The following is a 22224-nucleotide window of genomic DNA, read 5'->3' on the forward strand; positions in this document are numbered from 1 at the left end:
TCACCCTTTATATTAAACAAGAAATGAGAATAAATTTCCTGATGTTAAGAAAATGCAAGAATATAAATGATCCACTATGCATGGAAATATCTGGGCACTGGAGAGTGAGTTACAGTCATAGAAGCAAAGTTATCTCTTAATTTTATTCTTTTCATGTTTCAGTTAAATATTATTTAATCTAGGCTTTTGTTTTTAATGTCTTTATATTAATGATAAAAATAACCTTTTAAGTATGGGTTTTATTACTATGGAACCAAAAACGCTTAATGGAAAAATTACAGTTTTTCCATTGAAATCATTACAGCTATTTCACAAATATTAGTTGGTCAAATTTGCGATAAATTGGGCAGGTCTGCTTATGAACAAAAGAACTGCAATCCTGGATCAAACCAGTAGTCTTCCTAATAATCCTGAATCCTGTCTGTGAAAACAGCCATATCCAAAGGAAGGTGCCGTCAGTCCTTTAGGGTATGTCTACATTGCAATGTCAGCCCAGAGCTAGTAGAACTCGAGTTAGCAGACCTCGGGCTTGAGCATCTACACTCATCTGAAACCCCAGGCTAGAAATTGTTGGACCCTGGGACCCAACCTAGGGCTCCAGGATCTACACAGCATTATGTGGGCCTTAGTCCAACCACCATTATCCCAGACTTCTTAGTGTCCTCTCAATATGTAGCCACTCTAGCCCTTTGTTTGTGGAGCAGTATGAGAAAATCTGACTGTCCACCAAACTTGACTGTCCACCAAACTTGACTGTCCAGACAACAAAGAAAGTCAGCCCATGGGATTGTGGGATACTTTTGGTGGACTCCCAGAACATGAGTCCAATGGGACTGCACCTACGCTGCAAAAAAATAGGGCTTGAACCCTGGTTCCCGGCTTGACTGAGGCTCGAACCCTCTACCCTGTGGGTCTTGGCACCCTGGGTCCGTGACCTGGGTTAGTGCGATTTGTATGTAGATGGAAAAGAGAACAGGCTTTAGCCTGAGATCAAACCCTGAGTTTACCTTACGGTTTAGACATACCCTCTGTGGACAGTTATGGAATAACCACCCAGAAGGAATATTTCTTCTCAGACTGTGGTCTGTGAACCACCAGTGGTCCGTGAGCTCCATTCAGATGGTCTGCGGACAGTTCCCTCTAAGGTGTGCACCTGGGTGGCCGCACACGAGAGAATGAAGGGCCACCCACCTAATTAGTGGAGCTTTGCAGGCGTGGCTCCACTAATTAGGTGCCTGGACCCTGGAGAGGACGCACATGTAAGGTGAGGTGGTGGTTCTGGGGGAAGAGGGGTGGGGGAATTTGGGATGTGCAGGGCTGCGGCAGCCAGAGAAAGAGGCGATTTTCCCGAGCTCCAGGGCTGCGGCTGCCAGGGAGAGATGGGCCTCCTTCCCAGCCTCGGCTCTGTGGCTGCTACAATGAGAGAGAGACCCCTCTTCTTCCCAGCCCAGCTCGGTGGCTGCTGCATTGAGGGAGAGAGGGCACATCCATTGCATTAGAAAGGTACGATTCATATTAAAATATGAGTTGTGCGCTTTCATTTACAGAACAAAAGAAGTTAATTATTATGTTTTTTATATAGCGCTTTTATCCAAAGCACTTTACAATGGTTAGCTAATGGTACAAACAACATTTGAAAAGATCATTGAGTGGTCCACCGAGACCCTCAGCAATTTTCAAGTGGTCCGCAAAAAAAAAAGTTTGAGAACCGCTGCCCTAATTAATGCTGTCTCATCTGCAAATGGTGCCACCTCACTGTTCACTCCCTTTCCCATACACTTAACAAATACAGTAAACATCACCAGTCCTAGTAAGCAAAACTAACCCCTCCTGGCTTGGGAAAATTTGGATTTTGAAAGCGATAGAAAGAATAACTTTATATCTCTCACCTTTATAATATAAACCCAATATCACATTGAGAACTGAAGTTATTTTCTGATTTAAGAACAATAATACATTACTTTTTAAAAAAAATATACATAGCACAATGTAAATTCTTTTAATTACTTGGCGTCCAGGTATTCCTGGTAATCCAGGGTCACCCCTTCTGTCATATCCTGGGTCATATCCACTTGCAGGACACCCCTTGACAATAAGTAAATGAAAAAAGCCTCATCAACTGTTTATATTATGAAACTTGTTTGTATAACTTGAGGCAATAAAGCTCACAGTAAGATATACAGTAGAGAAATCCAACATCAGAAATCTCCTAATGCTGGCTATTGTCCATTATGGACAATTCTACCCCCCAAAAATCAATATTCAGTACATACTACACGATATGTACATATGATCTATACTTCTTGGTCCTTATGAACCTCCTTCTTTTTAGACCTACACATACTTCCTTCACACACATACCTGGTCTTAGCTAACGTTTTTTTTTAAGGGTATGTTTATTGGATTTTATTACAAGAGTTCTATTATTGGCATTTTGCATAATCTCCAACAGAATACAGAGAGCCTCTTTCTGACCCGATCTGAGTTACACCTGACTTCATTAGAGTTACTGTGGACTTACACTGGGGGAACTAAGATCAGAATCTGGCCCAAAAGTAATTGCATCATGTAACTGACGGTGACAAGTTCTCTATATAAAACCAGTTCCTAGAGTAAAACATTCAAGCGGGGCCAAAATCTCATTTTATTTCTTTATATCACTTACATCAGAAGTCATCTTTGCTTTATTGTTTGTTTATTTGTGTCTTTGTTCCCACCAGGGTAAGAGCGCTGCTAACAGGATGAAAGTAATTCAGACCACATTATCATGGTCATCTCCAAAGTCTTTGTACAACACTGCTGTATTTTAAAAAAACTGTAAGAACTTCTTAAAGGAAAAGGTTCTGATTCACTGCTGTGTTACTCTGGTTTTCATCCGGTGGAACTGCACTGAAATCAGAGTTACACTAATGTGAAATCAGGATAATGTAGTGAAGAATCAGACCCAAAATATTCAGATTCATGTTGTGTTCAACTGCTTCACTAGTGTACATGAAGGGTGGGGGGGCTTAAGGAGCTCCCTTTGATAATCTGCGGAGCAGTCAGGCGTATTTGCCTGAACTCTGTGGAGTGTGCAGATTGCTATCTCCAGGCAAGTGGGGCTGCAAGACACCTTCAAGGAGGTGAGGCAGGAAAAAAGGTCATGGCCTTGGTCCCTGTGCACAGAAGAGAGTATTGCATTTTCATAAAGCCGTGTAGCAGTACAGGAATTCTGCAGTCTACGTACTTGGGCATTCTGGGAAGAATTCTGCCTCAAGGAAGAATTCTTCTTGTAGCAACCCTTGGGGTGGGCAACACATAGCTGTGTTTAAATGAAACAGAGCTCATACTAACTAGACTCAGCACTTGACTTTTCAGAGTAACTCATCTTCATGCCTCCTTTCTTCCTGCCCCTGTGGTTAGAATGGTCTTCCTCTTCAAACACACTCTTCTGAAGCTTTCCAAAAATGATCTTCCTGATCATTTCTGAACTCCTTTGATCTGAACTCTTTTCCAGTGTCTGCATGGCACTTATAAGCTCTTTGGGAGAGGGACCTGGTCCTTGGTGTGTTTGTAAAAAATACTCAGTAATAGTAATCACAGAAAATAAGAAATACTGAATTGTAATCAAGGATGAATGTGGCAATCATATACTAGATTCTGGTGTTAGCTGCATTGCTCTTCTTCTGGGAAATAAACTCTCTAGCTGCAGTGGATGAAGATAGCTATTATAGATCTTTTACCAACAGCTGTGCAAATTCAAAATTTTGCTTTTCAATAAATATTCAATACAACATACTGTGAATAACTTACCTTATCTCCTTTGAAGCCATCAATACCCTCGGGACAGTAAAAATAATAAAAAACATATTGTTAAAAAAGGCAACTGATAACACAGGTGATCAGGACAGTCAAGATGTTTAGTAGAGGCAAACTTAAGAAAATGACTTATTTTCATGAATGCATGGGTGAGTAACCTTGGCTGGTTCTGATGCACAAGGATGAATTTCATGCCTTGTGCGCCAGACTGCAATCTCAGAAGAATGGATTTGTTGTTGGAAAGTGGCCCAGCCTATCAGCTGGGATTTCAAAATTATTGTAAATTTGATTTGTGCGGCCTGACTTTTTTGGGGGTGTAGGAGGACTTTTTAAAATAGAAAAAATATATATCTTTAGAGGGGAGCAGATTTTGTGCCAATGACAGTGCTCCACTTTTATTCCTTGTTTATAGTTTACCTTTGATATAATTTCTGTAGAGCAAATCAAGCGCTGGCGGTTAAAGCACAAATCCTGGGTTCTGCTTCTGTCATTGACTTACCTTGGGTAAGTCACTTAGGCTTACATTTTTAAAGAGTATTTTCTAATGTTGGGGGCCTCCTGTTTTTGGATGCCCAGCTTGACACACCCAAGGCCTGATATGCAGAAAGTACTGAGCATCCACAACTTCAACCAAAGCCAGCAAGAACTGCAGGTGTCCATAACCTGTGAAGCTCAGAGCCAATGCGTTTCAAATTGGGCCCCCAAAATCAGGTCACTTTTGAAAATGTTCTCACTCAGTTTTCCAGCCAGTGGGAATACTAATATTATCCCACCTCACAGGTGCATTGTGGGGCTTAATTAATTAATATATTAACAACTGTTAAGGGTTTTAAGCTTTAAGGAATTAAGGGCTTTATATGGTAGAAATGCACGTTATGCTTAATGTTACCACTTACTGGTTTGCCCGGAGCACCTCCTGGCCCTGGAGGCCCTGGAAATCCTTGTTCACCCTGCGAATAATAAACATTGTAATTGTTACAAAAGCCACTGATCCATTTTGTTTATTTATCCATGATTAACTAGCCTTTCCTGTGCTCTTAAGAGTATTACAGAATATTCAGTTTCCTTTACTGTAAGCATAGGCGTAGTTTGACTGTTATATCTGGGTTGGCAAAGTGAGCCCAGGCACATGCATGCACACGTACATGCTGAAGCCAGTCCCCTTGGTTCGCTGGCTGTCTCCCTGCCACCTAAAGTGGTACCTGGGCTGCTGGTGGTGGTGGGGAGGTGGGGACGGTGTAAAGGGGGAGTCCCAGTTGCTGCTGGCAGCCACTCTGGCACTGGCTGCTGCAGTGAAGTCGTTGCTCTGGTGCTGCTGCGGATGCCTCCCTGCTGGGGCTGGAGCTGCTGCTGCCCAGGGGATGCCACATGCCGGGTTCCTGGTTCCCCCTGCTCATTCCCATATCCCCTTCTCCTCGCCCTGCCCCATTCCACCCCCCTTCCCCACTGTCTCTTCTCCTCACCCCACCCACTCGGTCGTCCGTCCCCCTGTGTGGGCACTCATGGTTGTAGAGGAAAGAGGTGGGCACTGGGACCCAGGAGGCGGCATTCATCTGCTGAAGGAGGACCCAGAGCATAGGAGAAAAGCTGCTTCCCACCAGCTGAAAAGCGCTGGGGGGGCAGAAGGGGAAGCGCAGTATGGGAATGACTAAGCCCCTTTCTCCCCCCACCCCAGGCCAATTAGAACAAGCCCTGCAGGGCAGCTCAATGCTTGCAGAAATGGGGAGGAGGGGAGTGGCGCATGACCCTCCCCGCGATGCCTCCCCTCTGTTTGGGGGGACAATGCCCCTCTGCATCACCCAAACTATGCCTATGACTGTAAGGCGAGCTGAAAACTATTTTGGGGTCAAATAAAATGAAAACTTGAAATAAAGTGATTAACTACAGGCTTTAACTTTTCCTCAGGCTGCAATTCAGGACTCATACCCATACCAAGAATAGAGGCCCAAAGCACAATACAGAACATAGAATTTCAACCTGCTGAGTGAAATTGCTTATGATTATTCCACTTCCCATCATCCTGCATCTTCAGGATAGGTAAAAACAACATAGAAAACAAAGAAAAGATTGTCACACAAGTACTTGCAACACTTTTGCTTTCCATGACTATTCTTGTGAACATAATTTCTCTCCGATCAATCAGTGAAGTTGCAAGCTGCAACAAAAGAACTCTGCCGTGCATTTGAGAAAATGCTTGAGAATGCTTTTGGGCAGTATTCACTGATTTTTAAGCTTAGCTCCTGGCAATCACCGTTATCATCACGTTCTACTTGATCCCTACCTTTGGACCATTGCATCCTGGAATTCCTGGACCTCCAGGAGGACCAATGTTTCCTGGTTCACCCTAAACAAGTTAAAAATTGACACAGTCTTGTTATTGAACATTTATATTCCCCTGTAACTATACTGAAATAGTTTACTTGGATATAGTATCTGGATGGATAGATTACAATTTGTTCTTAAACCATTATGGTGAATAAGAATTGCTGATACCAAGATTGTTATATTTAGGTTAATTGATAGATACAATGCTGACATTGACATTAGGTTGGGGAATACTGAAATGCTGTATAAGTAGAGGACTTGGGGTATGCCTTCACTATCCGCGAGATCGGCAGGTAGTGATTGATCTATCAGGGATCGATTTATTGCGTCTTGTCTAGAAGCGATAAATCAATCCCCGAATCGACGCCTGTACTCCACCTCAGCAGGAGGAGTAAGCGGAGTTGTCGGGGGAGCCGCTGTGGTTGACTCGCCACTGTGAGGACGGCCAGGTAAGTCGAACTAAGATACTTCGACTTCAGCTATGCGAATAGTGTAGCTGAAGTTGCGTATCTTAGTTTGAAACACCTCCATCCCTCACCCCTCCAGTGTAGCCCAGGCCTTGGTTTATCTAGTTTTATTTTACTTACTGGAAGACCTGGGAGACCTGAAAAACCAGGCAATCCTAGCATTCCCTAATGATACAAAAAGAAACAGAGAAAGAATAATACAAATTAATAGGAAAAATGCATGCAATACATTTTTTACTCCATTTGTAAGAACAATAAGCATTAACAGAAGGTAGTCTATCAGGGGATTTTTATTTGACTACTACACTTTACCTAACTATTCCATTGGTACACCTCATATGACTGTAAACTGTTACATGGAGATTAACAGATTTTAAGGCTAGAAGGGATCTGTCAAGGTTCCTCCCCCACTCTGAACTCTAGGGTACAGATGTGGGGACCTGCATGAAAAACCTCCTAAGCTTATCTTTACCAGCTTAGGTCAAAACTTCCCCAAGGTACAAAATATTCCACCCTTTGTCCTTGGATTGGCCGCTACCACCACCAAACAAATACTGGTTACTGGGGAAGAGCTGTTTGGAAATGTCTTTCCCCCCAAAATACTTCCCAAAACCTTGCACCCCACTTCCTGGACAAGGTTTGGTAAAAAGCCTCACCAATTTGCCTAGGTGACTACAGACCCAGACCCTTGGATCTTAAGAACAATGAACAATCCTCCCAACACTTGCACCCCCCCTTTCCTGGGAAATGTTGGATAAAAAGCCTCACCAATTTGCATAGGTGACCACAGACCCAAACCCTTGGATCTGAGAACAATGAAAAACATTCAGTTTTTTACAAGAAGACTTTTAATAAAAAATAGAAGTAAATAGAAATAAAGAAATCCCCCCTGTAAAATCAGGATGGTAGATATCTTACAGGGTAATTAGATTCAAAAACATAGAGAACCCCTCTAGGCAAAACCTTAAGTTACAAAAAAGATACACAGACAGAAATAGTTATTCTATTCAGCACAATTCTTTTCTCAGCCATTTAAAGAAATCATAATCTAACACATACCTAGCTAGATTACTTACTAAAAGTTCTAAGACTCCATTCCTGGTCTATCCCCGGCCAAGAAAACTACAGACAGACACAGACCCTTTGTTTCTCTCCCTCCTCCCAGCTTTTGAAAGTATCTTGTCTCCTCATTGGTCATTTTGGTCAGGTGCCAGCGAGGTTACCTTTAGCTTCTTAACCCTTTACAGGTGAGAGGAGCTTTCCCCTGGCCAGGAGGGATTTCAAAGGGGTTTACCCTTCCCTTTATATTTATGACAGGATCATTATGATCTAGTCTGACTCCTACATAATACAGGCCAATACTTCACAAACACATGCATGAAATCTCATATATGCAGCACAGCAAATTGGAAAACAGCAGCTACAGTTCTAAAAAAGGAAAAAATGGGAGTTCAGTGCCACATCTTTCAAAATATAGTAACACAATGTGGTGTTTTTATTTGATTTTATAGAAAAGGCAGTCATTAAATCACTTTAATAATAAACAGGATACATAATGCGTTAAAAGTTTGCTTAAATATATATTTACCCTTTCACCTTTGGGTCCGACTAAACCTATCAGCCCTGGAAAACCCTAAAACACCAAACAGAAAAAAAAACACGTATGAAATCTTTGTGCAATATTTATAATGCCAAGATCAGAACACACAACTCATTTATTTTGTTTTTATTGTTCACATCCATGCATTAAAGAAATTAACATGAACAAAAATTCACAACAGTTGGTACAAATCCCAGCCTCTACCATACCCTCTGATTATTCAGAAGGTATTTATCCCATTAGAGGCATAAAAAACCCCAACAAAAAACAACAGTGCTATTTGGGGAGGTGGTCACTGAGAGAGTTAAGTCTCAAGTCATTTAAGGTTTTATAGACAATATCCAGCACCTTCCATTGCACCCAAAAGGGAACTGAAAGACTGCAGAGGCTAGAATACTGGAGTATGTGTGTTTATACATTACTTTGAGGCCTGAAAGTAAAAGTAAACAGAATGCATTACAACAGTCCACCCAGGAGATAGCAAAGGATTGCATAACAGTGGAGAGGTCCATGTTGGATAGGACCATCCTTATTCACAAACATTCCTACTGGAGTTAATATTTGTACTTTTGAGTCACTTCCCCTTTGATAAAAGTACATTTGTTCCACTTAACATTTTTTTTAACAAGTTGAACAAAATACCTTTGCAACATTCTTGTAAACACAGCATGGATTTATACCAAATATTGAAACAGTATCCAAACAAAAATTACAAGGAGGATTTATTTACACACAAAGTAATTTGTTGTTTGAGGAGGTGATTTCTTGATAACAGAACTCTTTGTCTGAGACAAAATAAAATGAATTTTTAATAAACTAATTAAATAATTGTGAATGTTTATTCTTTCCACTCTTCCAGGACACAGTGCAAATCCCTATGCAGCTTGACACTCCTATGAATCAATGAGAAGAGATCATTGAAGAGGCTTCCTTCTTCTCCTTTTCCCACTTTTCTTTTGTTTTATTATTTGACGTAGCACCAGTTTGGTTTTATTCATTTCTCATGATGATAGACATAGTTCTTGGATAGCAAATTGTTAAGAAATCACTCCACATCACAATCTGTGGCTCAATGTTATTGTGTTTGTCCTGTATGGATAGTCTTTACACACACACTGCTCTATTGCATTGAAAATAAAATTAAAATGTTACATATAAAAACGTTCTGATTAAATGACGGGCTGCAATAATACCAACTGTAAATAGAGAGGGCAAAATTTAGAGGTGATGTGTAAGAGGGTGACATTAGATGCAATAGATGTTATTGTGGTATTCGGGGAATGTGTCCATACAACTTATGAATTCTGGTTAATATTGTGAAGTCATTGTTATGAAAATTATTGTATCATGGAATGAATGCCTCTATGACTATGTGTATCCACCATGGGCTGACAGGACCTGTAGCAAATACACACCAAACTAAGCACAGTGGAGAGTACTTAACTTTAATGACTGCACTCTGACCTATAAGCCACCTCCTCCAGCTTGTGTGTTTCAGGTATTGGTGGTGGGACATATAGAGACTCACAGGGCCACAAAAGAAGCTTTGAGCAGGAGGAAAGAAGGGGACGGACCAGCCGAGGTGAGAGAAGCCTAGCTGGGGAGAGAAGGCTCCATTTTTCAGAACACAAGCTGTGCGCTGCAGCAGAAATATCCTGGATGCCCCAGATCACTATGACCAGAACCCAAAGAGTGTGCTGGAGTGGTGAGCAAACTGAGGCAGGGAAACTCATGTAGGGTTTATTGTTTTGGTATAGACCTATGTATTTCTGATGCAGTTAAATGCGATGGTGTTAGAATCCTGTGCAAAGCTTGTGCACGTTGTATGTGTAACACCTACCATGTATCCCTTGAAGTGGTAAACTGTGGGTTCAGAACTCCCTAGGGCTGAAGCTCTGGGAAAGGGTGTATTTAAACAATGAGGGAGTCTGAGTCGTTAGCTCTGATTCCAGGGGCTTAGCAGTGGGCTGCATGTTTGCATCTCTCAGGATGGGGTGCTGAGAGATGCAAAGAGTGTCCAGAGGCCTCAAGACTGGAACAGTATATGGGCTCTGTTCAGAATCTAGAGGCTTAAACACACACAGCAGTGTGGTGAGTGAGTGTCCAGCAGCAGGAGCTTGACTGGACCTGTGACAGCCATCATGCTGTTGTAAACTCCCTTAAACTTAGGACTTCTTTATATCTCTTTAAACCTCTTAATGTTGTGTAAGCTGCACTTACACAATGAGGAGCTGGAAGAAGGTGTAAGTCCCAGCAGGAGCTGATCTACTTCAACAGAGACATTATGGCACATTCCTGTTAGTTGTTTTGCTACATCCCTCTCTGCTAGCCTCTTGGCGTGAATGTTACTTAGTTACACTGAAGGAGCATGATTAAAAAATAATAATAATAATTTAAAAATAAACCCTCATGGAAAGTTTTGACAAAAAACAAAAATACCCTTTGATTGACATTTTCCACGGATATTTAAGTTTTCTGCCAAAAACTCAAAACCCAAAAGTTTTCAGCAGAAAAGCTATAGAGTCTATAGAAAGCAATCACTTTTTGCAAAAGAACTGTTCAGTATAGAAAATCAAAAAACAGTTAGAAACAGTTTTGATGGAAAATTTCAGCCGAGCCGTATCCCTCTATTACACCCAGGATATGACTGCACTAAAAACAAAACAAACAAAACCCTGCAGCTGCAAGTCTCAAAATCTGGGTCAACTGACTTGGGGTCTTGGGGCTTGCACCATGGGTCTAAAAATATAGGTGTTCCCACTTGGACTGGAGTCCAGGCTCTAAGACCCTCCCCTATTACAGGGTTTCAGAGCTCAGGCTCCAATCTGAGTGGGAACGTTTACACTGCTATCTTTAGACCCACAAGTGAATCCCATGAGCCGGAGTCAGTTGATTGGGCTTGGAGACTTGCTGCTGTGGGTTTTTTTGCAATGTAGACGTGCCCTCAGTACGCAAAATTCAGAGGTGATGTATGCAGTGGGGACATGTAAATGATACAGTGGTGCAGTCAGTGGGTGAGAGTCAAAGGGCTTGTCTATGCTTAAAATGCTGCAGCGCTGCAGCTGAGTCACAGGCGCTGGCTTCCTCCGGGCCCTGGGGGTGCTCAACCTCCCTGCTCCTCCCCAGGCCTCGCCCCCATCTGACCCCTTCCCCCAAGCCCCCACACTGCCCTGTCTCTTCCCGCCCCCACTCCACCCCCACCTCTTCCCACCCAGTTCCAACCCCTCCCCCAAGCATGCCCTGTCACTGCTCCCTCCACACCCCACACGCCTCCTGCACACCACGGAACAGCTGATTGCGGTGGTCGGGAGGCACTGGGAGGGAGGGGGGAGCTGGTTGCCAGTGGGTGCTAAGCACCCACTAATTTTTTTCTGTGGGTGCTCCAGGGCTGGAGCACCCATGGAGTCGGCGCCTATGAACTGAGCTGCTGTAGCACTTCAGTGTAGACACTGTTAGTGCTGATGAGAGAGGTTCTCCCATCAGAGCAGGTAATCCACCTTCCCGAGAGGTGGTAGCTAGGCTGATGGAAGAATTCTTCCATTGACCTAGTGCTATCTACACGGGGACTTACGTTGGCTTAACTACATCGCTTGGCATGTGGATTTTTCATACCCTGGAGCAGTGTAGCTGGGTCGATCTAATTTTCTAGCGTAGACCAGCCCCAGTCTATGAAGCAATATAATGAGTAATGTCAGAGTAACAAGCAAGGGGGGAAAGCAGAATAAGACATAGTTCTGTAGCTGTGTGTCATTTACTCTTATTTGGACTCCCCTCTGAATATGGTCCATAGGCTCTAGTGCTAGTCATCAGGCAGCAGAAGCGTTATGCCTGTGCTCTTATCAAGTACTTTCAGTAACTAGCCAAGCAGCAACTCTGTAGATCCTGACTAAGTATATTTTACAACATTTCTCAGCAAAATTGTAAACTCTGAAACCACACACACACACACGCACACACAGAGAGAAGTCAGCAACCTACCGTGGGTCCCTGAGGCCCTGGAGGTCCCTCAGGGCCACGGAAACCCATCTGGCCAGGTACACCTTGAGCACCAGGAAATCCTTTTTCACCCTGCAAACAGCATAACAAACAAGTCCTTAGAACAGGTTTCAGAGTAACAGCCGTGTTAGTCTGTATTCGCAAAAAGAAAAGGAGTACTTGTGGCACCTTAGAGACTAACCAATTTATTTGAGCATGAGCTTTCGTGAGCTACAGCTCACTTCATCAGATGCATACCGTGGAAACTGCAGCAGACTTTATATATACACAGAGAATATGAAACAATACCTCCTCCCACCCCACTGTCCTGCTGGTAATAGCTTATCTAAAGTAATCTTCAGGTTAGGCCATTTCCAGCACACTATCCCTGTGTTTTCCTTCTGATAATTTATTTCAGAGATACTAATTATCTGGGGTATCTCTTAGCTTTTATTTGCACCTCTGTGTTTAATCTTATTGTAAAGCACACAGATTAGCTGGCAGAAGATGTGGTCTTAACAATGCAGCTGACACACATTTCTTGCAAACAACTCTATATAATTTGCTTAGTTTCCACCCGCCCTAGAATTCTGATCCAATGAAAAACTCCAAAGTCCCAGCTGGCAAAACTGATAGCTGCTCCTGTGTAACTGGGTCGGCAAACCATTCCACTCCACTCCATCCCCATATGCGAACCATGTAAAGAAACAAAGTAATAGTGAAATATAATGTAGCTGTTTAGGTAGCATAAAATAGCTGTTTGCTTTAAAAAATGCTGTTTTTACTGTTCCAAGTCACATAGATGAAGCTACACAGCCAGTTTAAATGCAAATTTTGACTGAAAACTTTCAGATTAGCCTAAGGCCAAGTTCAGACAACTAACCCATAGCCAGGAAACACAGGAGGTTAAAACCACATGAGCAGAATAATAGGGTTAAATTACACTCTCTTTCTCTGTTGAATATGCTGGGGTTGTGAGGTGGACCATAAAGAAAGCCACGAGCTGAACACAGCGCTCCAAGAAGCACCAGTGCTATTCCAGCAGCAGTTTAGAGCCTTTATGCTAGTTCTACACCAACTTGAGAAGTGGCCATTTCCACCCACTTTTAGAACCCTTTACTCTGCCAGAGCAGCATTACATGGCCTCAGGGAAACGGAGAACTAGGCCACATAGTTTAAAACTATTTGATATTGTCATCTATAGATAACACAGGCCATTCACTGTCATACAACACAAGACTGCCAGACCATAGGTAAAAGAAAGTCAAAGAAACTTAGCCATACATGTAAAAATACTCCCAGTCAGTTCCTTTTCAATACCACTTTTCATGAGTGCAGGTTGTTCGCAGTGGCTGATATTTTCAGAACTAGATACGGAGTTAAAAGTAGTTATGTGATTTTTAAAGGAGGCTTGAAGGATTTATTTTGGCTGGGTAAAGCTATTTAATACATTCTTGATCTGAAATATTTGGTCTCTTTGGATATGTTTACACAGCGACCAGCAGCGAGTCTCTGAGCCCAGCCCGACAGACTCAGGCTCATGGGGCTCATGCTACAGCACTGGAAGTAGCTGTGTAGACTTTGTGGCTCGGGCTGGAGCTTGGGAGCCTAGGGTGGGCTTCAGAGCCCAAGCTCCAACCTAAGCTGCAACATCTACACAGCTATTTTTAGCGTCGTAACACAAGCCCTGTGAGTCCAAGTCTGTTGTCCCGGGCTCGGAGGCTCATAAGATGGGCTGTGTACCCATAGTCCCAGTTTAGGAAAATATCCCTATTCATGACAGCACTTCAGCACAGGCTTAACTTTAAACATACGGCAACTCAATGGAACTTAAGCACATACTTAAGTGCTGTTCTGAATAGGGATAGAATTAAGACATGCTTATGTGCCTTCCTGAATCAGTGCCTATGTGAATAACATAAAGTAGCCTGGCATGACATTTTGCCCTCCAAACACGCATAGAGTCTCAGAAAAAGTTCCAGCCACACCAATCTTTCTGAGTACTGTTAGTAGAAGGAATTCTTATTTTAAAATTATCAATGTACATAAAAATGTTTGCTAAGACACAGAAAGTATGAAGATGTCACATTACTACTATTTTTTATCATAATTACTTATATTGGCATCCTACAAAAATGTTGGCTGTAGGGGGGAGGAATTTGAATACATATGCAAACCATTCACAAAAATTAGTACAGAAATTGTCATTGAAGATAAGTATTTTATGACAGTTTACATCAGAGCTGCATTTGAGTTAAAAATAACAAAATATGGATTTAAGCTCTTTGGGGCAGAAAAAATAGGCAACAAGTAATACCAAATACTAAATAATAATAACAAAAGTAACCAGAAACATGTAAGTTAGGACAGAAGGAGGGAGTGGCTTATTAATTTTCTTGGAGCAAATTTTCTCATTACTTTATAAAGATGCCTTTGAAATGGAGTTTTGTTTTAAGGCGGATGAGTATTCCAGAGTTTTAAAATGTAATAAAAATGAAGTTTCATTCCCAATGGAATTTGTGACCAATTAATAATTTTGTTTTAAAGCATCGCCTACCTCCATCATTCACAAGTCCTGGTCATTGTGTTATTAAATTCACATGTAGGAAGAGTACAAAAGGAAGGAAATGTAGTAATGTTTTGGCTATAGACAAGTGGAAATCTCTTAGTCTAACCACTCCTTTAAAAACAAATACAGATTTTTAAGTGGCCTCTGAAATGCAACAAAATTTAAATAAATAAACAAACAAGGCCAATTATCGGCTGGAATAACTCCTGAGTCTTTGGGCTAACCCCAAGAGATATGGACTATGTTATAAGGTATCTGTGGATTTTGTATCACGGACGAACATAACTTTCGAAAATGAGTAGTTTGGTTACGTTTAAGAGACAAGCTGGGTGAGTTCATACCTGTTATTGGACCAACTTCTGCTAATGAAAGAGACAAGCTTTCGAGTTTACATAGAGCTCTTCTTCAGATCTATGTAAACTCAAAAGCTCGTCTCTTTCACCAACTGAACTTGGTCCAATAAAAGATATTGCATCACTTACCATGTCTCTCTAATATCCGTGTTCAACATGGCTACAACACTGCAAACAGCAACGGTTACATAAGAACGGCCATATTGGGTCAGACCAAAGGTTCATCTAGCCCAGTATCCTGTCTTCTGACAGTGGCCAATGGCAGGTGCCCCAGAAGGAATGAACAGAGCAGGGAATCATCAAGTGATTTAACACATTTCAAGAAAGATAGGAGAAAAGAGATAATAATGCAATACCAAGATCTGCCACTGGATGGGGTACAATACTAACTCATACGGAGAAATTTAAGGACTTGATCTTTCTTCATTAAGCTTGAATATCTTGCCACAGAAACAAGTTATAGGAGTGATCCCCTCTATTATGTCAGGAACCCACAGCTGAATCCAGACACAGCTTATTGCCCTCTGCTGATTCACCTAATGAACCTGCCCCTCTGACTGGCTGAAGGCTCCAGCAGACATATTCTTAAACCCTGATGCAGGGCTGGGACTCTAGCTACTCAATAGAATTCCATGCCTGCATATGTGCTCCCGGCCGAGGGTGACCCTCTATCTCAAAGTGAAAATGGGACAACAGGTGGGGCTGGCCCAAGACCCCCACCAGGCTTGCCCGAGCTTCCCTCCACACAGGGCTAGTCCGAGCTGCTTGGCGTCACCACTCACCCAAGCCAACCCACCTGAGGCTGACAGCCCGGGCCCTGCTGCCTGGTGCCGCCACTTGCCTCCGCAAACATTCCTCTGCACCCCTCTACTGGGGGCACACCCCACTTTGGCACAACTGGGCATTTGTCCTGTTTGCTCCTGCCAATGATGATCAGTTGGCAAAAGCAAATGGGACAAATACCCAGCTTTACCAAAAAAGTCAGGATGTCTGGCACAGGACTTAAAAAGGAGACTGCCCCAGCTGAAATGGGACATATAGTCACCATACCCCTGCCCCAGCTGATGCTCTGGCTCTGACCCTGAGCTCCTCATTCCTGGATCTCGGCTTTGGCTTGCTCCCTGGACTTGATAACTCAGTTCCTGATTTGGGCTCAGGCCACAACCCCTGGTCACCTCTGCTCCAACCACCAGGCCAGCCTCTTGTCCTGACCATTGGCAAGGACAGCCTGGTTCTTAACATACCGAGCAGTAGCCTTATCTGTTGAGAACCTTGCTCCTTTTCATGTGATGTTATTGGCTTTATTCTAATTCTTATATTTTGTAGCTGACAGATCAGCTATGGTCTTGGAAGGTTCTTTTAACATTCTTACCATTTTTAAAGCATGTTGAATTATCTGATTATGCTGACCCTTCCTTGCTCATGAGTGAGGATATTCAGAAACATCATCAATGCAAATCACTTAATGATTAGCTACTTAATGTACAGCCGAATCCACAGACAATTACAGTAACTCCTCACTTAACGTTGTAGTTATGTTCCTAAAAAATGCGATTTTATGCAAAATGATGTTAAGCGAATCCAATTTCCCAATAAGAATTAATATAAATGGGGTGGGGTGTTAGGTTCCAGGGAAATTCTTTTCGCCAGACAAAAGACATTATATAGATATAGATATATATACAGTATATGTTTTAAACAATTTTAAACAAACAGTTTAATATTGTACACAGCAATGAATGACTGTGAAGCTTGGGTGAGGTGGTGGAGTAAGAGGGTGGAATATTTCCCAGGGAATGCCTTGCTGCTAAATGATGAACCAGCACTCGGCTGAGCCCTCAAGGGTTAATACACTGTTGTTAATGTAGCCTCACACTCTACAAGGCAGCATGGACTGAGGCAGGAGGGAGGAAACACAACAGATGCAGGGCAGTAGCTGCAAACACTTCCCTGAAAAAACTGAACATGAGGATTAGCCCACGCTATCCAGCTGGGCTATACACCACTCCCTGCTCCTGACAGAACATGCATGGCTGCACAGGTGCTGACTTTCCAAAGTGCTGGGAGGTGCGTGCATGAGTGAGTGAGAGAGAGAGAGAGAGATGTGCATTGCCCCTCTGAGTACGCTGACCCCACTTCAAGTACACCCCACTTCAAGTACGTTGTCCTTTTACGCAGATCAGCCAGTTCAGACAGGAAGCAACAGCTTCCAGCAAGCTCCCTCCATTCTGTCCCGGAGCCCTGTCCCCCTCCTCCGCTTTGTGGAGAGGGGGTACGGAGCGGAGCGGGAGCAGGGGGACATCCTGATAGCACCTCCCTTCCCCAGCAAGCAGGAAACTCCCAAGAGCAGCTCCAAGGCAGAGGGCAGGGCAGGAGCAGCACGGCAGTGGGGGGAGGGACAGCTGAACTGCTGCTGGGCAGCTGCCGAGCCACATACTTTACAGGGAATTTAGGGGAGCTGATGGGGGGGCTACTGGTCCCCTCTGGTTCTAATCCCCGCAAGGAGGGGCTGCTCTTCCAGAGAATCCTGCAAGCCCTGGACAAAGCAGGCAGCTGCCAAATGACTTATAAGGGAGCATTGCGCAACTTTAAATGAGCTTGTTCCCTAATAGATCAGCAATGTAACAACAAAACAACGTTAACCAGGACAACGTTAAGTGAGCAGTTACTGTAATTCAGAGAAGTTAGCAGTTGTTCAATTTATTCTTTTTTTTTCTTTTAATGGGTAGTTTGTGTTATTAGTCTCCCTTTTCTCAAAATGGCCCTTATTTATCTTGATTAAATCAAAGTTAGGTCAGACCGATTATAAACATGAAAAATGCTCATTTCAGGATTTTAGTGAAAGACAACAGTACCTATTATTTTTGTGGGTTTTTTTGAGGGGGTGGAACCTGGAGCAGCACAGCCTGAAAAAAATATATTATTAATCAACAGCTTCTCACTAGCTATTTTCAGGAGATTTTTCATTCAAGTCGACCTTTCTAAGGCTACAGCCTGCAGTGGTCATTGTGCTATCAAATTACATACATTAAGGCCATTATGGGAGCCTGATTTGACCGATTGTTTTACAGCCCTGTTTCTGCAGTTATGCACCTGAGTACTTTATGGACTAATGGGACTACTCAGGTCTGTAAAGCTATTCATGCTCTGAAATGCTTGCCAGGCTGGGGCCAATGTCATTTCAATACACCGATCACCACAGTGTGTAGAAGCAGCCTGAATTCTACCCAGGATTTGCTTACAATGCTGCACTAATTTGTGAATAGGTTCAGCAGAGACTCAGACTAGCTTGAGCCACAGTCTCCTAAGCACAGCCATACCTGGTCAGATCAGTGGTCCATCTAGCCCAGTATCTTGTCTTCTGACAGTGGTCATTGCCAGATGCTTCAGAAGGAATGAACAGACAGAGCAATTATTGAGTGATCCATCCCATCGTCCAGTCCGAGCTTCTAGCACTCAGAGATTTAAGGACAACCAGAGCATGGGATTGCATCCCTGACCGTCCTGCCTAATAGCTATTGATGAACCTAACTTCCATGAACTTATCTAATACTTTTTTGAACACAGTTATACTTTTGACCTTCACAACATTCCCTGGAAATGAATTCCACAGGTTGATTGTGTGTTGTGTGAAGAAATACTTTCTTCTGTTTGTTTTAAACCTATTGCCTGTTAATTTCAGTGGTGACCTCTGGATCTTGTGTTATGTGAAGAGGTAGATAACACTTCCCTATTCATTTTCACCACCCCATCCATGATTTTATAGACCTCTATTTTATCCCCCCCCCCTCACCCCGTCATCTCTTTTCTAAGATGAACCATCCCAATCTTTTTAATCTCTCCTTATACAGAAACTGTTCCATACTCCTGTTCATTTTTGTTGCCCTTCTCTGTAGCTTTTCCAGTTGTAATATACCTTTTTTGACCATGATGTCCTTTGGCAACCAGAACTGCGCACAGTATTCCAGGTATGGGAGTACCATGGATTTATATAGTGGCCATTATGATATTTTCTGTCTTATTATCTATCCATTTCCTAACAGTTCCTGACATTCTGTCATTTTTTGACTGCGGCGGTACACTGAGCTGAGGTTTCCAGAGAACTATCGCAATAACTCCAAGATCTCTTTTTTGAGTGGCAACAGCTATTTTAGATCCCATCATTTTGTATGTATAGTTGGGATTATGTTTTCCAGTGTGAACTACTTTGCATTTATCAACACTGAATTTCACTGGCCATTTTGTTGCCTAGTCACCAAGTTTTGTGAGATTGCTTTGTAACTTTTTGCAGTCAGCTTTGGACATAACTATCTTGAGTAATTTTGTATCACATACAAACTTTGCCACCTCACTGCTTACCCCTTTTTCCATCACTGGTACAGCATTGTTCCCAGTACAGATCCTTGGGGGATCTCTCTCCACTGTGAAAACTGACCATTTATTCCTACCCTTTCCCCCCTATCTTTTAACCAGTTACGGATCCATAAGACCTTCCCTCTTATTCCATGACTGCCTACTTCGCTTAGGAAGTGACAGTCCAAATACACTATATCCACATATTAGCGGACTCCCTCAAAGAATTCTAATAGATTGGTGACGCATGATTTCCCTTTGCAAAGCCATGTTCACTCTTCCCCAACATATCATGTTCATGTATGTGTCTGATAATTCCATTCTTTATTATAGTTTCAACCAATTTGCCTTGTACTGAAGTTAGTCTTACCAGCCTGTAATTGCAAAGATCGCCTCTGGAGCCTTTTTAAAAAATCAGCATTACATTAGCTATTCATCAGTCATCTGTACAGAGACTGATTTAAGCAATACTGTAGGTTACATATACCACTTTTAGTTGTTCTGCAGTTTCATATTTGAGTTCTTTCAGAACTCTTGGGTGAATACCGTCTGGTCCTGGAGACTTATTACTGTTTAATTTATCAGTTTGTTCCAAAACCTGCTCTACTAACACCTCAGTCTGGGACAGTTCCTCAGATTTTTCACCTAAAAATAATGGCTCAGACCTAATCTCCTCACATCCTCTGCAATGAAGACTAACGTAAAGAATTCATTTAGCTTCTTCTCAATGGCCTTATCTTCCTTGAGTGCTCCTTTAGCACGTTGATCATCTAGTGACACAACTGACTGTTTGGCAAGTTTCCTGCTTCTGATGTACTAAAAAACACCAAACAAACAACCTCTTATTGTTTGTTTTTGTGTCTTTTGCTAATTGCTTTCCCATTTTTTTTGTTAGCCTAATTAATTATACTTTTCCATTTGACTTGCAAGAGTTTGTTCCTTTCCATTTTCCTAAGTGGGATTTGACTTCAAATTTTTAAAAGATGTCTTTTTGCTTCTAATTGCCTCTTTTCCTCTATTTAGCCCTGGTGGGGGGTTTTGGTCCACTTATTGTTTCATCTTGTTTTTACTGGGGGTAGCCATATAGTTTGAGCCTCTGTTACGGTGTTTTTAAATAGTTTCCATGAAGCTTGAAGGCATTTCACTCGCGATTGTTCTTTTTTAATTTCCATTTAAGTAGCCTCCTAATTTTTATGCAGATCGCCTTTTAGAGTGAATTGTTACTGTGGTGGGTTTCTTTAGTATTCCCCCCCCCCCCGATGTTAAATTTAATTACAATTTGGTCACTATTACTGAGCGGTTCAGCTATATTCACCTCTTGGAACAGATTCTGTGCTCCACTTAGGACTAAATCAGGAACTGCCTCTCTCTTTGTGGGTTCCAGGACTAGCTGCTCCATGAAGCAGTCATTAATGGTGTCTAGAAATTTTAACTTTTCATCCTGTCCTGTGGTGACATGTACCCAGTCAATATGGGGATAGTGGAAATCCCCCATCGTTACTGGATTTTCTGTTTTTTGTAGTAGCCTCTCTAATCCCTTGAGCATTTCACAAATTACTATCGCCATTCTGGTCGGGTGGTCAGTAGTACATTCCTACTGCTATACACTTAGTATTCTAGCATGGAACCTATGATTTTTCGAGTAAATAAACTCTTTGTTTATTTTTATCTAAAGTAGGTCTCTGTTGTGCAAACTGTGAGGAGTTAAACTCCAGTGCACGTTGTAAAGCCCATCTTTCTTCCTTGGGCTGCAGAGAGCTGGACAAGCTGGGGAGTGGAGACAGGGGGCTCTGGAGGTGATTTTGTTGGTGGTGTGTGATCTGATTTGCACCCCATACCAGCCCTGAGATGTTTAATGAGGGCCTCAGAAGCAAATTAGATTACCTGGCATCACCCCTGAGAGGGAGGACCAGGGTTAAATAAGAGTGAAGCCCAGCGGGGGAAGGGCTGCGACAGCACTATAAAGACAGGAGGCTGAAAGCAGAAGAGGGAATTGTAGGGGAAGGAGACTGCCGTCACTTCCTGGGATAAGGGAGGTTGTCAGAGACAAGAAGGAAATCCAGGGACAGAGTAAACCCTATGATCCTGCCCTGGAGTAAAGTGTGTAGCAAGAAGCTAGGAGAGGGTAAAGTAGCCACAGGGAGTAAAGTAGGCTCCATAGTAAACCCATAAACAGTCAAGGGACAAGAGAGGTGCTGGGTAAGAAGGAGCTCAGGAAAACAGCAATAGGGATGGGGACTGAGCAGACGTGGACTGCTCATTATAGGAACCTGGTGTAGCGGGTGGGCCCAGATTCACCTGCCAGTCACTGCTATAGAGGCATGGGGCTAAACACCACCCAGAAAAGCCATTTGGATAGCGGCCCTGTTCGACTTCCTAAACCCAGAAGGGCTGGACTAACTGGGGACCTGGCTGGAGGGCAAAGTTACACGACAAGAGACTATTGCAGAGCGAGCAGAGAACAGAAGGGGGCACCTGATGCCACGAGAGTTACTTTTCCATATCTAGTCATGGGAAGTTGCACTAACAGTTAGTGGGAACCCTGTTGCATGACATTATTAAATCTTTGTTATATTTATGTTCTTATCAGGTTAGTGGAATCTGTGGGTGCTTGAAGAGTTCTGTGTAGCTCAAAAGTTTATACCTTCCACCAACAGAAGTTGGTCTAATAATAGACATTACCTCACCCACATTGTTCTCTCATATCCTGAGACCAAAACAGCTCCAATACCACCACAAACAACTTAGGAAGATATTGAATTTTGCCACTTAAAATGGAAACTT

At 42.7% G+C, this 22224-nt stretch overlaps 1 protein-coding gene across 1 annotated transcript in view; it reads right to left on the reverse strand.

Moving 5' to 3' along the window:
- Positions 1-22224, reverse strand: part of COL4A3 (collagen type IV alpha 3 chain) — a 110744-nt gene that overhangs the window by 65836 nt on the left and 22684 nt on the right. The window contains exons 3-5 of the mRNA XM_077826911.1: positions 12169-12258; positions 6080-6142; positions 4695-4748 (exon numbers count right to left, since the gene is read on the reverse strand). Coding sequence (XP_077683037.1) covers positions 4695-4748; positions 6080-6142; positions 12169-12258 — 207 coding nt within the window. The remainder of the gene's footprint in view (positions 1-4694; positions 4749-6079; positions 6143-12168; positions 12259-22224) is intronic.

The sequence above is a fragment of the Eretmochelys imbricata genome, chromosome 9, assembly GCF_965152235.1.
Source record: "Eretmochelys imbricata isolate rEreImb1 chromosome 9, rEreImb1.hap1, whole genome shotgun sequence".
In the NCBI taxonomy this organism is placed as follows: Eukaryota; Metazoa; Chordata; order Testudines; family Cheloniidae; genus Eretmochelys; species Eretmochelys imbricata.